This window comes from Chionomys nivalis, chromosome 1 (genome assembly GCF_950005125.1).
Source record: "Chionomys nivalis chromosome 1, mChiNiv1.1, whole genome shotgun sequence".
In the NCBI taxonomy this organism is placed as follows: domain Eukaryota; kingdom Metazoa; phylum Chordata; class Mammalia; order Rodentia; family Cricetidae; genus Chionomys; species Chionomys nivalis.
In genome coordinates this window covers 57,108,465-57,125,858 of record NC_080086.1, presented here as the reverse complement: position 1 = coordinate 57,125,858, position 17,394 = coordinate 57,108,465, and the positions used below count along the sequence as shown (strand labels likewise).

The following is a 17,394-nucleotide window of genomic DNA, read 5'->3' as shown; positions in this document are numbered from 1 at the left end:
GCCCGGTAAGTTCAATCCCTGGAACACATGAAGGTAGAAGAATCAACACATACAAGCTCTCTCTCTCTCTCTCTCTCTCTCTCTCTCTCTCTCTCTCTCTCTCACACACACACACACACACACACACACATGCATGCACACACACACATGCACAAAGAGGGCAGAGGGAGAAGAAATAAATATATAAAAAAGAACACAGAAACAAAGCATATATATTACATGTTTATACTTATATGAAGCTGAAGAAGAAAAATGTATTTAAATATATAGCATCAAAATCATGGTTACTTCTGAGAAGGGAAGGAAGTGTTCATAGTTGGAGATATAAGGGTGTTGAAGGAAGTTTTGGTCCCACCTGATCCCAAAGAAACAAATAGAGCCTTATATTAATTAGAAACTGTTTGGCCTATTGCTCAGGTTTATTACTAACTAGCTCTTACAATTTAAATTAACCCATAATTCTAATCTACGTTTAGCCATGTGGCTTGACACCTTTTCTCAGTGTGAATTTGTACAGGTGTGCAATTCTGACAAAATGTACAAGGCACAATGTAGGTGTCCACCCTTTGAGAAGAGTAGAACTGAGTAACAATCAAACAAACAAAACAACAAATTTTAATGAAACCTCAAGACCACGGTCCTCAAAACAAAACATGACTCAGTGTCACCCAGGGTCACTGTGAGTTTCACACACACACACACACCCGCCCAAATATATGCACCCATGTGTGGAGGTCAGAGGCCAAAATCAAGTGACTTCCTCTATTGCTCTCTACCTGACTTTTGGGAGCCATTCATCTCTGACTGAATCTTGAGCTCACTGACTCGGCAAGTCTGTCTGGTCAGTGAGCTCTATGGATCATCTTGGCTCTAGATTCCCTAGCACTGGAGCTACAGGTAAGACTTTTTAGAGGAGGCTGGAGATCCGAATTCAAGTGCTCATACTAGCTTGGCAGGCATTCTAACAGCCAAGTCCCAACTTTCCCCCACAGTGGTTTCACAGCGTGCCTCATTTTAAGTCATACCACACAACAAAAGAACATTTCATCTACCACTCAAGCAACGCTTTCTTTCAAACTTCTGGTGAAACAGATGTGGCGGTTCTCCCACAAATCCTAATTAAGTGAAGCTGAAGCTATGGAAAACCAATTAGAGATGAAAACAAGACATGTATACTTTTTGACTCAGTAGATGAAACAAAGATTGTAGAAGCTGTGGCTCCCATATGCCGTGAGGACTTAATGCTCCATCCTAGGAGATGGGTGAGAAGAAACACCAAACACACTCACATACAGAAGCCAGAGGAATAAATCCCCCACAGGTATCAGCCAGTGACCGTGAAAATGATTTTATTTCCATTCTAACCAAAACACGTTTTCAAAGCAAAGCCCCTAAGACAACAGAACGGCCCACTTCTAACAGGCAGGAGAGGTCAGAAGACCCCGACACTGCATGAGTCAAACAGATGAGAAGGCTTGAGAGTGAGGCAGGGTGATGAGAAGGCAAAGCCCTGGGACAGGCCTGAGGGTTGCCAGAGAACACCTTGCTCATGTAGAGGGTCCTTAAAATCTGTCAACTCTCCTCCTGGGCGTCTTCATTTAACAGGACAAGTAAGGCCAAGATCATTTGTCTCAGGTCTCCTGTTCATCATGAACCTCAAATTTAAGAATTTGAAGTCCCCCCACCCCTTTTTGAGACAGGGTCTCACTATGTAGCCTTGGCTGTCTTTGAACTCAGTGTATAGATGTTTAGTGGTTTCTCCGCTGCTTTATCCCATGTCACATGACACTATCTCCCACATGCTTTTTGTCTTCTCCACTCCTCAGTAAACACCCTCAAAGGAGGTCATTCACCCAGCTTATTTCTCATACAGAGAACCCAACACATTCATCTGCTGGGTACTGCTGTTCAGTAAACATTTTCCCAGGAGGTAGAGAAATGAATGAATAGACATGGGCTGGATAAGCAGATGTTTTAGTTCAGAAAGTCAGGATGTACACTCACTACTCATTAAGGACCAATTACACTTGTTTCACTGTGGCCAAAATATCTGAAAGAATAAAGGACAAATTTCTTTTGGCTCCCAGTTTTGGAGGGGTCTTAGCCCATCACCAACCACTGAGAAAGCATGGCAGAGTGGCTCAGCTGAGAGAGCTGGAAGCACGTGGCTGAAGCTATTCGCATGCCAGCAGACAAGACCGCAAAGGGGGAGGTAAGAACCATGGGTAGGTATACCCCTCGAATGCTGTTCATAGTAACTACATTCAACAGCTGGCTCCATGTCTAGAAGGTCCACAGCTTGCAAAACAGGCAAGCCAGACTAGGAGTAGGTCTTTAAGATATGAGTAAGGAGAGGGGAACTTCTGACTCAAGTCATAACAAACAGAACCCTGACTCTTTGAGACGGGGTCTCATTATATAGGGAGTTCCAGGACTGCCAGGGCTAGACAGTGAGACCCTGTCTTGAAAAGACAAATAATAAACAAACAACAAAAAAACCCACCAAAGATAGAAGCAAAAAATTCTGCCTTTGCCTCCAAGTGCTGGGATTAAGTCATGTACCACCACACCAAGCCTAGGATCCCAATTATTTACTGAGCTGAATTAAGAGCGAAGAACTTGGGTAAGAGCCATGGGGTGGCCAGTTCCAGCCCAATCAACCCAGTGGTGCTCTCTGATGTCTGCATTGGCAGCTAGGAAGCTGGCCACACAAACATCAGGCTGTTTGCAGACCTGGTGCCTATGACTGCAGAGGAGTTCAGGTAGTTCTGCACTGAAGAGTCCAGAAAAATGCTGATCTGACAGAAAAAAAAAGTGAGCACCTTCCAGAGAGTCATGAAGGATTTCCTGAGCAGGGTAGCGTTTCTGTGGAGATGGCAATGGAGTCACCAGTATTCACCAGGGGCCATCTGTAGTTGCAAAAAAATTAAAACTCAAGACACTCAGCTCCAAGCTTGCTTTCCAGTGGTCCAGTCCAATTGGCTTCCAGTTTGTTTGTTTGTTTGTTTGTTTTTAAATCACATATTCTAAATGTGATTGGCTGGATGGGAAGTGAAATGTGTTTGGAAAAACCACTGAAGGACTTCTAGTGATGAGAAAGATCAGAGGAAAACATGCCCACAGGCCTCAACTGTGATGTCAGCCTTCCCATCGTAATCTCCCAGAGAAACGGAATATAGACCAAGAGTGAATCAAGTTTCCCTTTCTCGAGTGACATTCACCCTTGAGTCTGATAAGCTGAACCAGCTTGTGTGTGCTTCCCGGCTTGCCACAGAGTGGGATCCACAGACCTGCAAGTATCAGTTTCAGAAGCAAGATCGTGTTTAAATTTTGTACTGTAAGTAAAGGATTAAAAAGAGAAAGAATGAGGAACCCTTTTAATTGGATTTCCAGTAAGTCTGGAGCAGATATTACCTGGATAATACATTATGTCATAATATTTAGAAAGCATCTTTGAGGCATGTACCTCCAAAATGAGTGGTAATTTTATTCCACTCTCTCTCCAATTGAGCATCTAGCAAAGTATACACTACAGATCTATAACTTAGAGGTGGTAAAATTTTGAGCAAGCTATCTAACCTTGAACGTGGAGAGTAACAGTACCCTGTTACAGGACCATCAGGAGACAACTCTACTGTAGTGGAGTAAAACCTGGTGTGTACGGCATCCAGCACATGTTCATAATACAATTATCATTCTATGAATACTTTTATACTCATCTAGAATCTCATTAGCAAATCCTTAGAACTGACTTAAAATGATTATTCTTAATTTTCTAGATCGGCATACACGCAACTACATATCCAAAGTCTAATGAAAACACGACAGTTATGAGTGGGTGTTGTGTGCTGGTGTCTCAGTCCTCCTGCACAGGGTAAGAACGGGAATGTTATTAGCTTCAGTCTCCTCATCTGTGAAGGGTAACAGGAGAAGTACGTAGCTGACGTGAAACACGCTAACGAAAACCCTTAACACAGACTCATTACTCCACAAGAGAGTCTTGTCTCATGCTATGCGCATCTCTTAGTCTCTGCATCATGACCTATGAAGGTGCTCACCAAATCCCAGCTTTAGAGCAATCTAAAGACACTGACGTAAACACAGGAAGAATGAACCCCCAAATGGAGCATATATATCCTTTTTCTAATAAATAATAAGTAGTTAATTTATTTCTTCTGGGTATGAGTTGATTTTCTTTTAAGAATATTTTATCTGGGAGTGACTCCAAATTTGTAGATGTCCAAAGAATAAAACGGATACAAAGGACACCACATGCCTTCTCCCAGACTCACCCGCTGTTAACAGTTCTGCCTGCTGGCCTGCTATTTCTTCTCTCTCTCCCTTCTGTACAGGCAATATATTTTCAGTTGTTTTTCCTCTCTTGTAAAGAACTGATATTAGTTGTATCCCCCTGGCCATCTACCCATAAATACGGCAGTGCATATTTCCAGACAGAAGTGGTAACTAGTTAATTATATGTATGTAGGGATGTGAGGGGGGCTTTCCTGCAGATTAATTTAGGGCTGACTGCACTGTGTTAGCTCTGCTACCTTCCCAGATAACTGTCTAGTTTTAAAAGCAGTATGCCATTCACTGATATGACAATTTCATTCCCATTGTGACTGCAATGGAACAATAGGCATTGTCTAGTCTAAATCGAGTCAAATCACATTGAGAAGTTTATTTTACACCTCAGTTTTTCTTCTGTGTGTGTGTTGTATGTGTGTGCACTGTGTGAGTGAGTGCAGGTGTGTGTGTATATGTGAGTGTGAGAGTATGTTGTGTGTGAGTGCAGTTAACTGTGTGCCATGGTGTGCACGAGGAGGTCAAAGGACAACTTTCAGAAGGTTTTTCCTCCCAAATGGCTCTCAGAGATTGAACTCAGGTCCCTAGACACTCATGATAAGTGTTTTTGATTGCTGAGTAATCTTGCCAGCCCAACGGTTTCTAGAATGGTGTGATGAAACCCATACAGTGTCCTGTAACTGAATGTGGGAGATATGGAACTGTCGGCTCAGTGTGCAATGATGAACAATTAAACTAAACATGTAACATATCTGAGGCATGTGTGGCCATGTTCTCCCATGTTTCCCTTTGCAATGGCACTGTAGCCTCTGTTCTGAACACTAAATGCAACCTCGCACTGAAAATGCTGTCATCAAATACAACACCAGCAGCATTGCCTACAGGAGCTTGGCTCAGGTTTCAGATGCGAGAGATCCTAAAATTCAGCATCTTTACTGCTCACATGAAGTTTTCCGCTCTTATAGGAACATAATTTAGTTATAAAAACAAAAAGCCTTTAAAATTTCCCCACTGTCATTCCTCAGCATGTATCAAATGGTGTATCTTTAAATGATACTGTGCTGAACTGTCTGTTTTTTTAAATTACTGTGTGAGCTGCTCACTTGAGTTTCATTAAAAAAAAATGGTTCAATGAATTTTGGTTTTAGATTAGCTCAGAGCTTCAAAACTTTCTAAAACAACCCTAAAAATGCTTCTGCTCTTTTGTACTATGTACTTATATAAAATAGTATTCCCAGTACTCCAAATCATAGGATCAATCTGCCGATCAACTATCAAAGACATGGAAAAAGCTCTATGCCCTACATGATCAAACAGTTAGCAAAGATTTAAGTCATTATATAAGTATGGACAAGCATATCCATCTTGTTAAGGCAAATTTGTTTTCATCTTTAGTAATGACAAAAATATATAGAGATATATCAAATAATTGCTTTAAAATAAGTTGTTTGATGAATTCTTCTCCACAAATGCCAATTTGTACACTTATTTTATATAGCTATATACCTGGGGTCAGGTAAAAATCTCTCAGGCAAACAGATTGTAGATAAAAAAAAAAAGATTAAGAAGCTGTTACCTATAACATCGTCCATTTTACATTTTATCATGTGTGTGTGTGTGTGTGTGTGTGTGTGTGTGCTTTCTTCTGTATGTATATCATACGAGTACAGATCGTAAAGGCCAGAGAAGGGTATCAGTTGCCCTGAAACAGAAGTTACAGGCCATTCTGGCCTACCTGATCTGAGTGCTGTAACCAAACCCATGCTCTCTGTAAGAGCACAAAGTACTACTAATCCCTTATTTCATCATGGTCTTTAGCAAGACAATCAAACACAAAAGAAAAAGTATCCTTACCTAGACTTTAACATAAATGCTTATAATCCATAAAAATAGCTAGAAAATGTATTGTATTTTTGTGGGGGTTTACGGGGTATGTGCATTGTTTCTGTTTTGTTTAGTGCTATTGCTGCACCTGCTGGCACCATCCTCCACTGACAAGGGAACCCAGCCTTCTTAGCTTTCTAGCATGAGCTGAATGCCAGCGCTCTCCAGGCCTCAAGCACCAGATTGAGAGTGGTGGAGCCTGTGGACTGAGCAGTTACAAACTGTCAGCCTCTGAAGAGTGCGAACAGCCGCTGCTCAGCTACCCAGCCAGCACTAGGGAAGTAAACCTTTCATTCCTGCTGTAATGTATATTAATTCGATTGATCCTGATCCTCTAGGGCACCCTGACTAACAGCATCACCATGCCCAGTTTTACTTAATGCTAGGGATCAAACCCAAAGGGTAGGGGTGGGGAGCTCATGAATGCTGGGTGAGCGAGCGCTCAACCCCCTGAGCCAGACACCCAGCCCTATTTGCATTTGTTTCTAAGGAACATGCTTGACACAAGGAGAATCTGTGCAAAATACAATGTTTTATTCTCTGGACTAAAATGTTTTTTTGAAAAACTAAAATATAGTAAAATCTTCTCTGACATAATAGGTGGTAAGGACACTATGGAAACTCTCATGTACCTTCAAAAATTACTGTGAAAATTGCTTTATAATTGTAATGGATCTTGATGGAAAATGTCAGCTAAAATTATAAAGCAATTAAATAAATGAACACAGCTGTCAAATAGATACCTTAGGATCCTGGACGGAACCAAGGACTAAGCCATATGTTATTAAGAGGAGATACTTTATGATTCGGTACATACATATAAAAAAACTTACCTTCAAGGAGACGGGAGGCAAAGAAGCAAAGCCAGAGCTTGGGGTTTGGCGGTCTTTAGAAATGGGTTTGTACTTGAGTTCAATCATTAATAAACTGGGTACCAGCACAGACCACTGACTGAAGTGGTCCACTCTTCCCTCGCTACATACACAAAGAATACATGAACTACAATAGTAACAAACTACATCTCATCCTCAGAAGGGGCTTTAAACAGAGGGGAGTGGCCTCCTCTCACTCATGCCTCTGTCAAGGGACCAAACAGCAAGAAGGCTCTTGCCGAACTCAGACCCTTGGTACCTCCAGTTCGTGAGTGATACTGTTTTCTCTACATTCCCTAGTCCAGAGTCTTTCTGAGATAGCGACAGTCTAAAGAGAACTTGAAAATGAGCTGCAATGCTAACTTTGGGAATTCATGGCAGTAGGGAGAAGGACTGGCCTCGGCGGAAGACCTTCAGGTAGAAGATCCCGGGCCTACTTAACATTCTCACACTGCAACACAACATTGCTGTCTACAGAGTTCACACTTGAGTGCAACTGAGTTACCAAAACAAAACAAGACAGCAACAACATCAAAAACATGTCAGAATATAAGTTTCTGGTTTTGTGTCAGGCTGGGACATCATAACTCTCCTAGGACACACGTGGTCTGTTGGTCACAGGTTGGACATGCTGGCAGATGACTTGGGAAGAGGAGGCTAACTCTCAGAGAGTCAGCATCTCTGTGTCAAGCACCAGTGACAAAGGCAGTGAGGGGGTCCAGGGGAGCAGAGTGAGACCTGCTTTGAGGTCGGACCCACCTTTGTGGTGATGCTCTTCTGCACATTACCACACTACTTGTTAAATAAACCAGATGATATGGCAGGCTAAAGGTTAAAACACACACAGATCACAGAATAGACAGGCAATCTATGTGAACTGTACAAATCACAAAAGAGCACCTGAGACACAGAGAGTCACAAAATAACTGACTATCAATGTTATGAATCAGATTAGGCTTTGCAAAGAGCAAATACACACACACACACACACACACACACACACACACACACACACACCTTTTCATTTTAGGCAGCACTTTGATTAGAGGATAACAGCCAGAGTCGCAACAGTCCTCAGATGCTTACAGACCTCTCTACAAAATGCAATCAGAACCACTTCATTAACATCAAACACAACCTGAACACAGACACACATTCCAGAAGACGGTCAGCACTAGCTTCGTTGCTCTTGTTATGCTCTATCGTTAGCTCTCATTATTAAAGACCATGGCATAATGGGCTGATTTCAGACAAGCCAAGGTGGAAATAACAGCGCCTAAGAGAAAACTAATAGGTTCAAATAGTCCCCAAAGTAATGCATGGCTCTATGCAAAGAAAGGTTAATGTTGGCAGATGCCCCACTGTCTATCTGAATATGGCACCTCTATAAATAAAGAACAAGGTCACCCGTTTAGCACATCAGATTTAAAATGTCTTGGAGACCAAACACAGTCTCTCTGTAAACTCCTCCAAGTTAACAGCTAATACTGCTTAGGCAGGTTCCAATGGCCTCAGTATCACAGAGAGCCTTGCTCAATAAAACAATAAGCTGTAAGACAGGCTCCTTCCCTCCTTCAGGAGACATTCCTTTGCCTGTGTGGAAAAATGAGCCCCTCAGAGCAGAGCGCCCAGAGGCGGGAGGCAGGAGGGGGTGCACTCAGCATTCCAGAGAAGCCACCTTGCTGAATGAGCCTAGAGCTGCATCTTCCATCTCGCTCTGACAGCGGCAGCACAGCAAATGACAAGCCCCGTCAGGTAAGGTATTTATCCTCACACGGAATGCAGCCACTCCAAAGCAACCATCTCAGCGGTTGTCACATCAACCAAGACAAGAAGTCACAAAACGGGAAGGCTATCATTGAGGGAGGTGCAGCAATAGAGACCGTAATTAAGAACTGCTGCAAAGCGCTCCTTAGCATCATGTTCAGGATGGCTTGGATTACCTGCCAACTCCGCGATGAAGTCCTTACCAGCCTGTCTCTGAGGTTAGCAGCCTTTCAATCTGCAAGCCTATGCAAAAGTAGCTCTTAAAGGCTGTGAATACAGACTCAAGGAAGAAACACCAACCTGCTCTGTTCATTCACTCAACAAATAGTTACTTCACTATTCAGGCACCAGGTGAGAGGTGCAGAGGTCACCAAGAGAGATATGCCACCTGACTTGGCAAAGATAGATCGAAAAGGGCAGAAAGACACACAGTAGGAACCATAGGTCAGGTAGAGGGTGAGAGCCTTGAGAACCCTAAGGACAACACCTGTCCCAGTGAAGGAGATGAGGCAGAACTTTAAGGGAGAAGAGGCATCGAAGCTGAACCCTAAAATAAAGAACCGCCAGAGAAGGCAACGTGAACCCACAGGAGAAGGCGTCTGTATGCTGAAGACGGGAAGACGTCTATGTGGCTGAAGCACTAGGCAGGGCTGGGCAATGGCTGCATGTGCTTCAGAGCAGCTACAAGTAGGGCAGAAGACAGAATGGTAAACTTAGAACATGGTGAGATGTTGCACGTGTGTGCGTGCGTGCGTGAGTATATGTGTGTTTGAGAGAGAGAGACAGACAGAGAGAGAGAGAGACAGAGAGAGAGAGAGACTACATTATATGGTTCTCAAGTGTGAGATAGTGTTGCACAGCCAGGAAGCTGCTTATGCCAATAAGAACCTAGTTCTAGTTGAGCGTAGACCACTACCTTCTATTTAACGAGCATCAAAGGGGTTCTGTGGGCTGCATGAGGCCACAGAGCTGGCAGAGTAACCCTCAGACTCTGAGTCCTTCTGCATTTAGCTGTCTTTTCTGTGCTCACTTTTCCCCTAGGGAGGGGGGAGTGATTTTTTCAGGGGTAAATATAATTGAGTTCTACCATGATGACCTTCTCCTTCTACCGCAGAAACAAAGTTCGTGAATGAAGGGAAAAACAAAAGGGAAAATAGCTGCAACAGAAATGGGACTGCATGAAGGCATTCACAGGTGACATGGGTGGTATGGGAATTACACCTCAATGACAGTGCTCAAAATTAAAATAACAGCCACAGAGGGGGTGAGCAGTGAGCAGCATGGTATTTCCAAGTGTAACTGCATAGAAGTTCAGTTGTCCCCCTGTTTGTCGATAAAACAGACATTTGCCACACATAAGACTGAGTTCTGAGCTGTGACATCATCACAACACACATGTTGAGGATGTCAAAATGACTCGGGACTAGAGGAGCTTTCTCTCTTCATTGCCAATGGCCAATATATTTTCTACAATGTGGAAAACATAAATTCAATCCCCTTCTAGCATTAACCAGCTCATGAGGTCACCCTCTCACACACTGAGGTCAGGGAGTATCAGCCAATGGAGGAACACAATGCAGAACGCAACCGATCACAGGAACTTTTGTTCCTGTTACAACACAAGGAGGACCGATTCTCCCCATCCACAGCTCCCAAAGCCACTCACACAAGGCACTGGTCAAGAATGACCTCTGCTTTGCCAGGCATAGGGCCAAAGAGTCAAAATAAACACACATGGGGACAGACTATTCCAAGCCAGCCACAGAATCCTACATCACCCTAGTCAACTCACGTTAAAAACCACATCACAGGCAGGGCGGGAGCTCAGTAGGCAAAGCGTTTACTAGGCAAGCATGAGGGCCTGTACCCACAGTATCGAAAGGCAGATGTGATGACACAGGCTTGCATTCCTAGCGCTAAGTAGGTGGAGACGTGTGGATCCCTGTGACTCTCTGGGTAGCCAGCCGAGCTGGAATGGTTAAGTCCCAAGTCCCAGTGAGGGACCCGGAGGGACCCAAGGTTTCAGCACCTGGGGGATTACATACAAAATGGACCTCTGAACTTGACTTATACACTTGTGCATGTGGGTGGACACACATGTGCATAACATACATACATCCACATATATACATATATACACATATACACACATAGATGCATACACACACAGAACACACTAGACACAAAAAAATAAACCTCATTTTTCTGCTACTTTATAATTGGATCAGTACAGCGAATTGTGTTGTATCTCCTTTTTCAGTTCAAACACGAATTTCACTTTCCAAATTCCTGATCTACTAGTTTCGTACAAATAGGGCATCAGTACCAAATGGTTTTTAAAGAAAAGACAAACATTATTCTACCATTGTTTTTTTTTTTTTTTTTTTTTAAAAAAAAAAAACAAGTCTTTTGGACCTACTTTCTAAATAGTGGTACACTTAAAATCAAGCCATGTAGCTCATAGTCAAGTCCAAGAGATCGGGTGGGGAGGATAGAATTAATGGGAAAGCGTGCCAAAAATGTAACCATGGTAACACCACAGATGCATCAAGCAATGGTGTGCTAATTTGCTTCATCCCCATTTCTTAAAGTGGAATCTAAGTAGGGAAAAAAAATCACATGGAGAACCATCATGAGTCTTTGGCAAAGCTGCATTCACCCCGCAACCATGACTTACAGGCAGTCACAGGGCAGCTCAGAAATGGCCCCAGGAGGTTCGTGAGTCAAAAAGATGAGGGTCTGCTATGAACTCCCCCATGACTCTGTTTCCTCTCCTGCTTTCGGAAGTTTGGTGTATGTAATATGGGCCAGTGTGACAGGGGAGGACCAAGCTGGATAACAGAGCCTCAGTTCTGTTGCCCAGAGTCACATCCTCACTCAAAACCGGGTTACTAGATCAATCAAAATGGGATGAAAATCCCTACCCTATCTGCAAGACTAGAGTTAGGAATTGCAATGAATCTAAATACATATGGAATCATTCAAGGATATTATTGGGATTAAAGTTTTCAATTCAAAATGGAAAAGCTGAAATGAGCGAGGGCAACTAAGTCACGTTAACAGGTCACCTCCTCTCTGTGAGATGCGGCTGCCAGTGAGTAAAGAGGGGACTACAGAGTGCTGCTCAAGCCGTTTGCAGTATTCCTCTTCCCCGCAGAGCCTCGATTTACTACCAAGCAAAATGGATGGCAGGTGATTATTCTAGAAACTGATTTCCTAAGGTTCTCAAATCTATGCAAAGCCTTTGGTCAGTCACACTTGTGACTTTATGGTGACATCAGCAAACACAGGCAGTCTAGCACATTACTTCCAAAGTATATTTAAAGAGAACCATTTCTAGGGCGACAGATCACAGCAAAAGGAGGACTCTGTAAATATTAAAGTATTCTTCCTCTAGGAGGTGGTGTCTCAAAAATGGTACCTCTAAAAACTCTTTCAAACTTCAAAGAACCAAGTGACAAAAAGCAGAAAGTAAAAGTCCCAGCATTAAAACCAGAATCACTCTTTCCTTGAGGTGTGAACGGAATCAAATAAATGCCATGTCTTCCCAAGAGGCAGAGGTAAGATCAGCCTGTTCACAGACACGGTGCATTCATGTCCCACTCTAAGGCAGCTGTCAATTATCCACTCCTAGCGGACCAACCCACAGCCTGCTTGTCCTGACCCTGCAGGTTTCCCTTTCAGGTCTATATCTGGCTTGCTCAAATTTGGTTACATTGAACATCTTTCAGAATTTTAATCTGTGAAAATCCTTCTTTTTCCCTACAATCCAGATGTGGGGATCTTAAAATCTGGTTGTAGGGATGGAGAGTGACTGTGGCACTTCCCCACCGAGGGCCTTAAAGACACAGTGGCCTCCACCCTGCTCAGTCTCAGGGTCTCTGCCTGGCTCACTCCATTAAACACAATGACACTTCCATTTCTAGAGGCTTCACCCCGCCAAGGCTTTGCAAACTGTTTGCATGCTTCAGCCCCTCTATACTTCACAGCAGCTCCATGGAGCTAGCATGACCGACATGGTCTTTACACAGATCAGACAGTGAGCTCACAAAAGGTAATTTGCCCAGCATTTAAAACTAGTAAATAGCAGAGTCCAATGGAAATCCAGTCACACAGTCACACCATGATATCATGCTGTCTCTCCCACTGGCAACCATCATTTGCTTTACTTAGGGCATCATTAGGTGGACTCACTGCTAAGTGTGCCAGAACCATCAGCTAAGCTTCCTTCTCCTCTTTCCACATACGTGAGCGCGCACACTCACACACAGCAGTGAGACACGAAAATGAGCTACTTACAAGGCACGGCATGGCGGTAGAGGTTGTCCCTTATGGTCTGCTGGAGCTCATGATCCGGAGACCCCTTCTGGAACCGCTGGTTGAGAAAGTGTCGCAGGTCCTTGTTGAGCCTTCCTCCTGCAGGAAATACATAAAACAGACAGAGCACATCAACAAGAGAGGGCTTTCTGAACAGTGAGCAGTCAGAGCTGTGTGTGAGGAAGCAGCATCCTGCAAACCCAGCGAGATCCTCAGCCACAGTGAGGAAGGGCTTCCGTTTCCTTCTGCAGGGGATAGAGCCAAGGGAAGGAGACAAAGAGAAAACAGCTTGGAAACAACTAAGGTATGGGCCTTATCACATGCAATACCAGAAAGCTGAATAACAGAGGATTTCTTCTAGGCCATGCATTTAAGTGAGTGCCAGTGACATTAGCAGCCACCCTCAGAGGGAGAATGACCAGCTGAAACTGCCAAGAGGACAATCTGGCAACAACTGTCAAATAGTAAAGCATTCTTTGCTCACTACACTTGCAAGCTGGCTCAGAACTCCAGTGTAATTTACTAAAGCAAATAAATAAAAGTAAAAGCAAGCAAGAAAACAATGTACAAACAACAAAAAGAAACCGATTCAGTAAAGCTCAGCCCACCTGTGTAGTAACTGCTAAGAATATATGAGCTACACCTCCACATGCCAGTTGCGGGCAGGGAGCTTGGAAAACAGTCTTCAAGATTTGAACCCTGTTTGCATTTTTAAACTTGACTTAACTGGCATATAAAAGTAGAAAGAAAAAAAAAAGCCCTTACATCTTAAGTACATAGGAGTGTACCGTGTGATGTTTAAACACAGGCACACACTGCACAATGGTTAAGGGAGCTGTCATTTGTATACAGTGAAAACTTTCAGAATCCATCTTTCTAGCTTTCAAAGTGTAGACTACTGTACTATTATGTCCCAGTGTCTCAGTGGGGGCAAACCAGTCTCTTGTTTCTACCCAAATAGAACAAGGTATCTCTTGCAAACCTTTCCTCTTCAAGGCCAGTTTCTTAATACACAGAGTGAGTTCCAGGACAGTCAGAGCTACATAGGGAACGTTATCATTTTGCAGACCATCCCTGTCATCTGGGTATCCTGTTCCTTTAAGAGACAAGCTCTGCCCAATCTCCCTGCAACCCCTCCCCAGAGGCAAGTTAATCCTGAGTTTTCTCTCCTCCTATGCTCTCACTCTTCTGAATAGGTAACTACTGCCCCTCTCCCTTTTCCCCTTCTTTCTTCTCTCTACCCTCTCTTTCCTCTTTCTCTGTCCCCCTTCTCTCTCCTTCCTTCTCTCCTCCCCTCCATAACCCCTTACTCTTATACTGTTCCAAATACACACTAAATACCCAAGCTCTCTCTGCGTGGTGTATCTGTCTTTCTCCAGGAGATCTGCCAGGGTTGAGCCTCTGATTATCTTTCATTGGTGCCGAAAATCTTTCAAAGAAACCTTTACTCAGAAAAACAAAACAAAACAACACTTTTTATAGGTGAATTGCCGGGCGGTGGTGGTGCATGTCTTTAATCCCAGCACTCGGGAGGCAGAGGTAGGTGAATCTCTGCGAGTTCGAGACCAGCCTGGTCTACAAGAGCTAGTTCCAGGACAGCCTCTAAAGCTACAGAGAAGCCCTGTCTTAAAAAACCAAAATAAATAAATAAATAAATAAATAAATAAATAAATAAATAAATAAATAAATATTCACCACCAACAACAACAAAGAGTGTCTTTCAGTTTTAGACAAAATAAAAAGCAGGCCTAGGCATTTCCAGTCTTAGCGAAACAACACAGACACTGGTCACCATGTGAGCCACAGAAGTCCTTGAAGCTACTTCTCCATGCTCAGAAGAGTCATCCAGGACCAAGACAGTGATGCAACGTGATGTTATTTCCTACTACGGCAGGAAACTACTGGTCTGCTTCTCACACCTGCTCATTCTGGCACCAACTCATGAAACTACACCACAACCAAGGGTCAAGCTGTCAAGAGGAAAATGTATACACTAATAATCAAACTCAACACCATTCAATCGTTTATCAGCTAGTGATGAATGAAGTAAGCACTGCCTTACCTGCTCCCTAGGCAAACAGACAGACAGACAGACAAACAAACAGGATGTTTCAAAAGTTCAGAAAAGAACACACACACACACACATACACATGATGGTGACACATACCTAGGTGATAAGAACATACAAACTCAAATTACAAGGAGATCCCACTATGTAGTTACCTGAAGAACAGAATTCAAAGGGTGAATAAATCTCACCTTTCGGCAAGATATAAAGCAAGGTTTTATATACGGCTAGTGGGTTTGTAAGGAGGCTCAGCCTCATGAGAACATAATTTAACAATACTTTATTAAGACTAATTTGCACAGAAAAAAATGAACAATTTCACTAAAATGAGGAACATGAAAATAAGTCCCCCAAAAAACATTTATGAATTGTTAAGCCCTAAATTATAAACAATCCAAATATTTATCCAGAAGCAATGAAAGAAATGATGTTTATGAAGTGCTGCACAACACTTAAAAAGGAGACACTACAAATACATAAGCAATATTGATAATTTCAAGCATTTAACATTGAACAGAGACACAGAAGGGAACAAAACTTCATCCATAAAGTTTTTAACATGTTCCCTCCATAATAGAGGGAAACAAAGACTAAGCAGAAGAGCATGAAGGTATGGAGTACCTGGATCTATGTACCAGTTAACATAAGCATACGTCATGAAAGCTATTGAGAAACACTACACTACATTCTATGTGCCCATAACAACCACAATAATTATTTCCAAATAAGTTTTTAAAAATAATTTATTTAATTTTATTTTATGTGGATTGGTGTAAGGGTGTCAGATCCCTTGGAACTGGAGTTACAAACAGGTATAAGCTGTCATGTGGGTGCTGGGAACTGAACTTGGGTCCTCTGTATTGAAGGCCAGTGCTCTTAACTGCTGAGTCATCTCTATAGCCCTCCAAATGACTTTTTAAGAAACAGAGAAGACAATGAACTCCTTGAAGGGCATGCCAACCTAGAATTGATTGGTTGTGTGATATAACACAGGTGCTATGCAGCAGAATGCACAAAATCATCCAGGAAACAAAGCTAGGCAGGGTGGCTGCTTAGTGGGTCCCACTGCTCTAGATGCTTAGGTCCTAGTTTCATTAGGGAGTCAACCAGAAAGAACAGGGCAAATGCTGGCAGTGAACAAACACAGGACCAGGTATGGACCCAGCTCCATTATTCCCGGCTCATGAGCCTCTCCTCTCTCACTCATAAAAATAGAACAATGATATAATAGTGCCCACATCACATGGCTGCTGTAAACAGCAGAGGGGATGACATGTTAGCACAGTGCAGGGCAGAGTGGAAGCACTTAGTGAAAGACAAAAACTGCAATCACCACAGTGTCAAGTGGACAGTTTCTGAGGTGAGGGGAAAAAATAAAATCTAGTCCAAACATGAATTAGTCTTCTTTTTAAAAAGTTAAAAAAAAATTACATAAGTATGAATGTTATTCAAATGGGTTAGAAACAGCAGGAGACAAACCATAAGGCAAAAGAGTTTGGACTAAAGAATATTTCCAGTGCTACTAGAAATGGGTAAGAGTCTTTTTGTGCTAGAGCAGTGTGTTCTTAGGTAAACTGGGGCTGAGGATCAGGAAGGAATGCTAACTGGTAAATTACTGGTAGGTGTGATAATCACACTTGCTCAACTCTAGCCCCAAGGGTAAGGCACTCTTGAATGATACCAAAAGAATAATGCTTCCCAGTTGTCTACAATCTAGGTGATTCTTGATTGGAAAACTCCTATCAAATGACTGGAACTGATATGACATTGAAAGAGGCAGTGAGGTGGCTCAGTGAGCAAAGGTGCTTGCTGCCACGTCTCAGTTCAGTCCCTAGAACCCACATGGTAGGAGAGAACCAATTGCTGCTGCTGTCGCCTAACACGTTTGCTGTGACACTTGTGCTTCCCCGACACACGCCCACGTAGAAAAATAAAAACTTAATAGGCACTGAACACTATCTGAACTATGAGTAGCAAAGAGGGAGGTCTGTATATCTAAATACACTGTTAGAGACCAAAGCAAATTCCAGAGAACATACGGGACCCATTAGTTTGTTCCCTATATGTGACATAAGTGGTATCTATAGTCACCAACTATAAGATAAACCAGAGGTTTTCTGCCAGATTATTCTTGATCTTAGGCTCTCACTAAGCAAGCCAGCTATGGTTTCGGGCATCAG

General features: G+C 42.9%; 1 protein-coding gene across 17 annotated transcripts in view; it reads right to left on the bottom strand.

Moving 5' to 3' along the window:
• The window catches only part of Magi1 (membrane associated guanylate kinase, WW and PDZ domain containing 1), a 618,948-nt gene that overhangs the window by 236,171 nt on the left and 365,383 nt on the right, over positions 1–17,394 (bottom strand). For all 17 annotated transcript variants that reach the window (XM_057790328.1, XM_057790346.1, XM_057790384.1 and 14 more), the window contains exon 2: positions 13,128–13,244. In XM_057790328.1, coding sequence (XP_057646311.1) covers positions 13,128–13,244 — 117 coding nt within the window. The remainder of the gene's footprint in view (positions 1–13,127; positions 13,245–17,394) is intronic.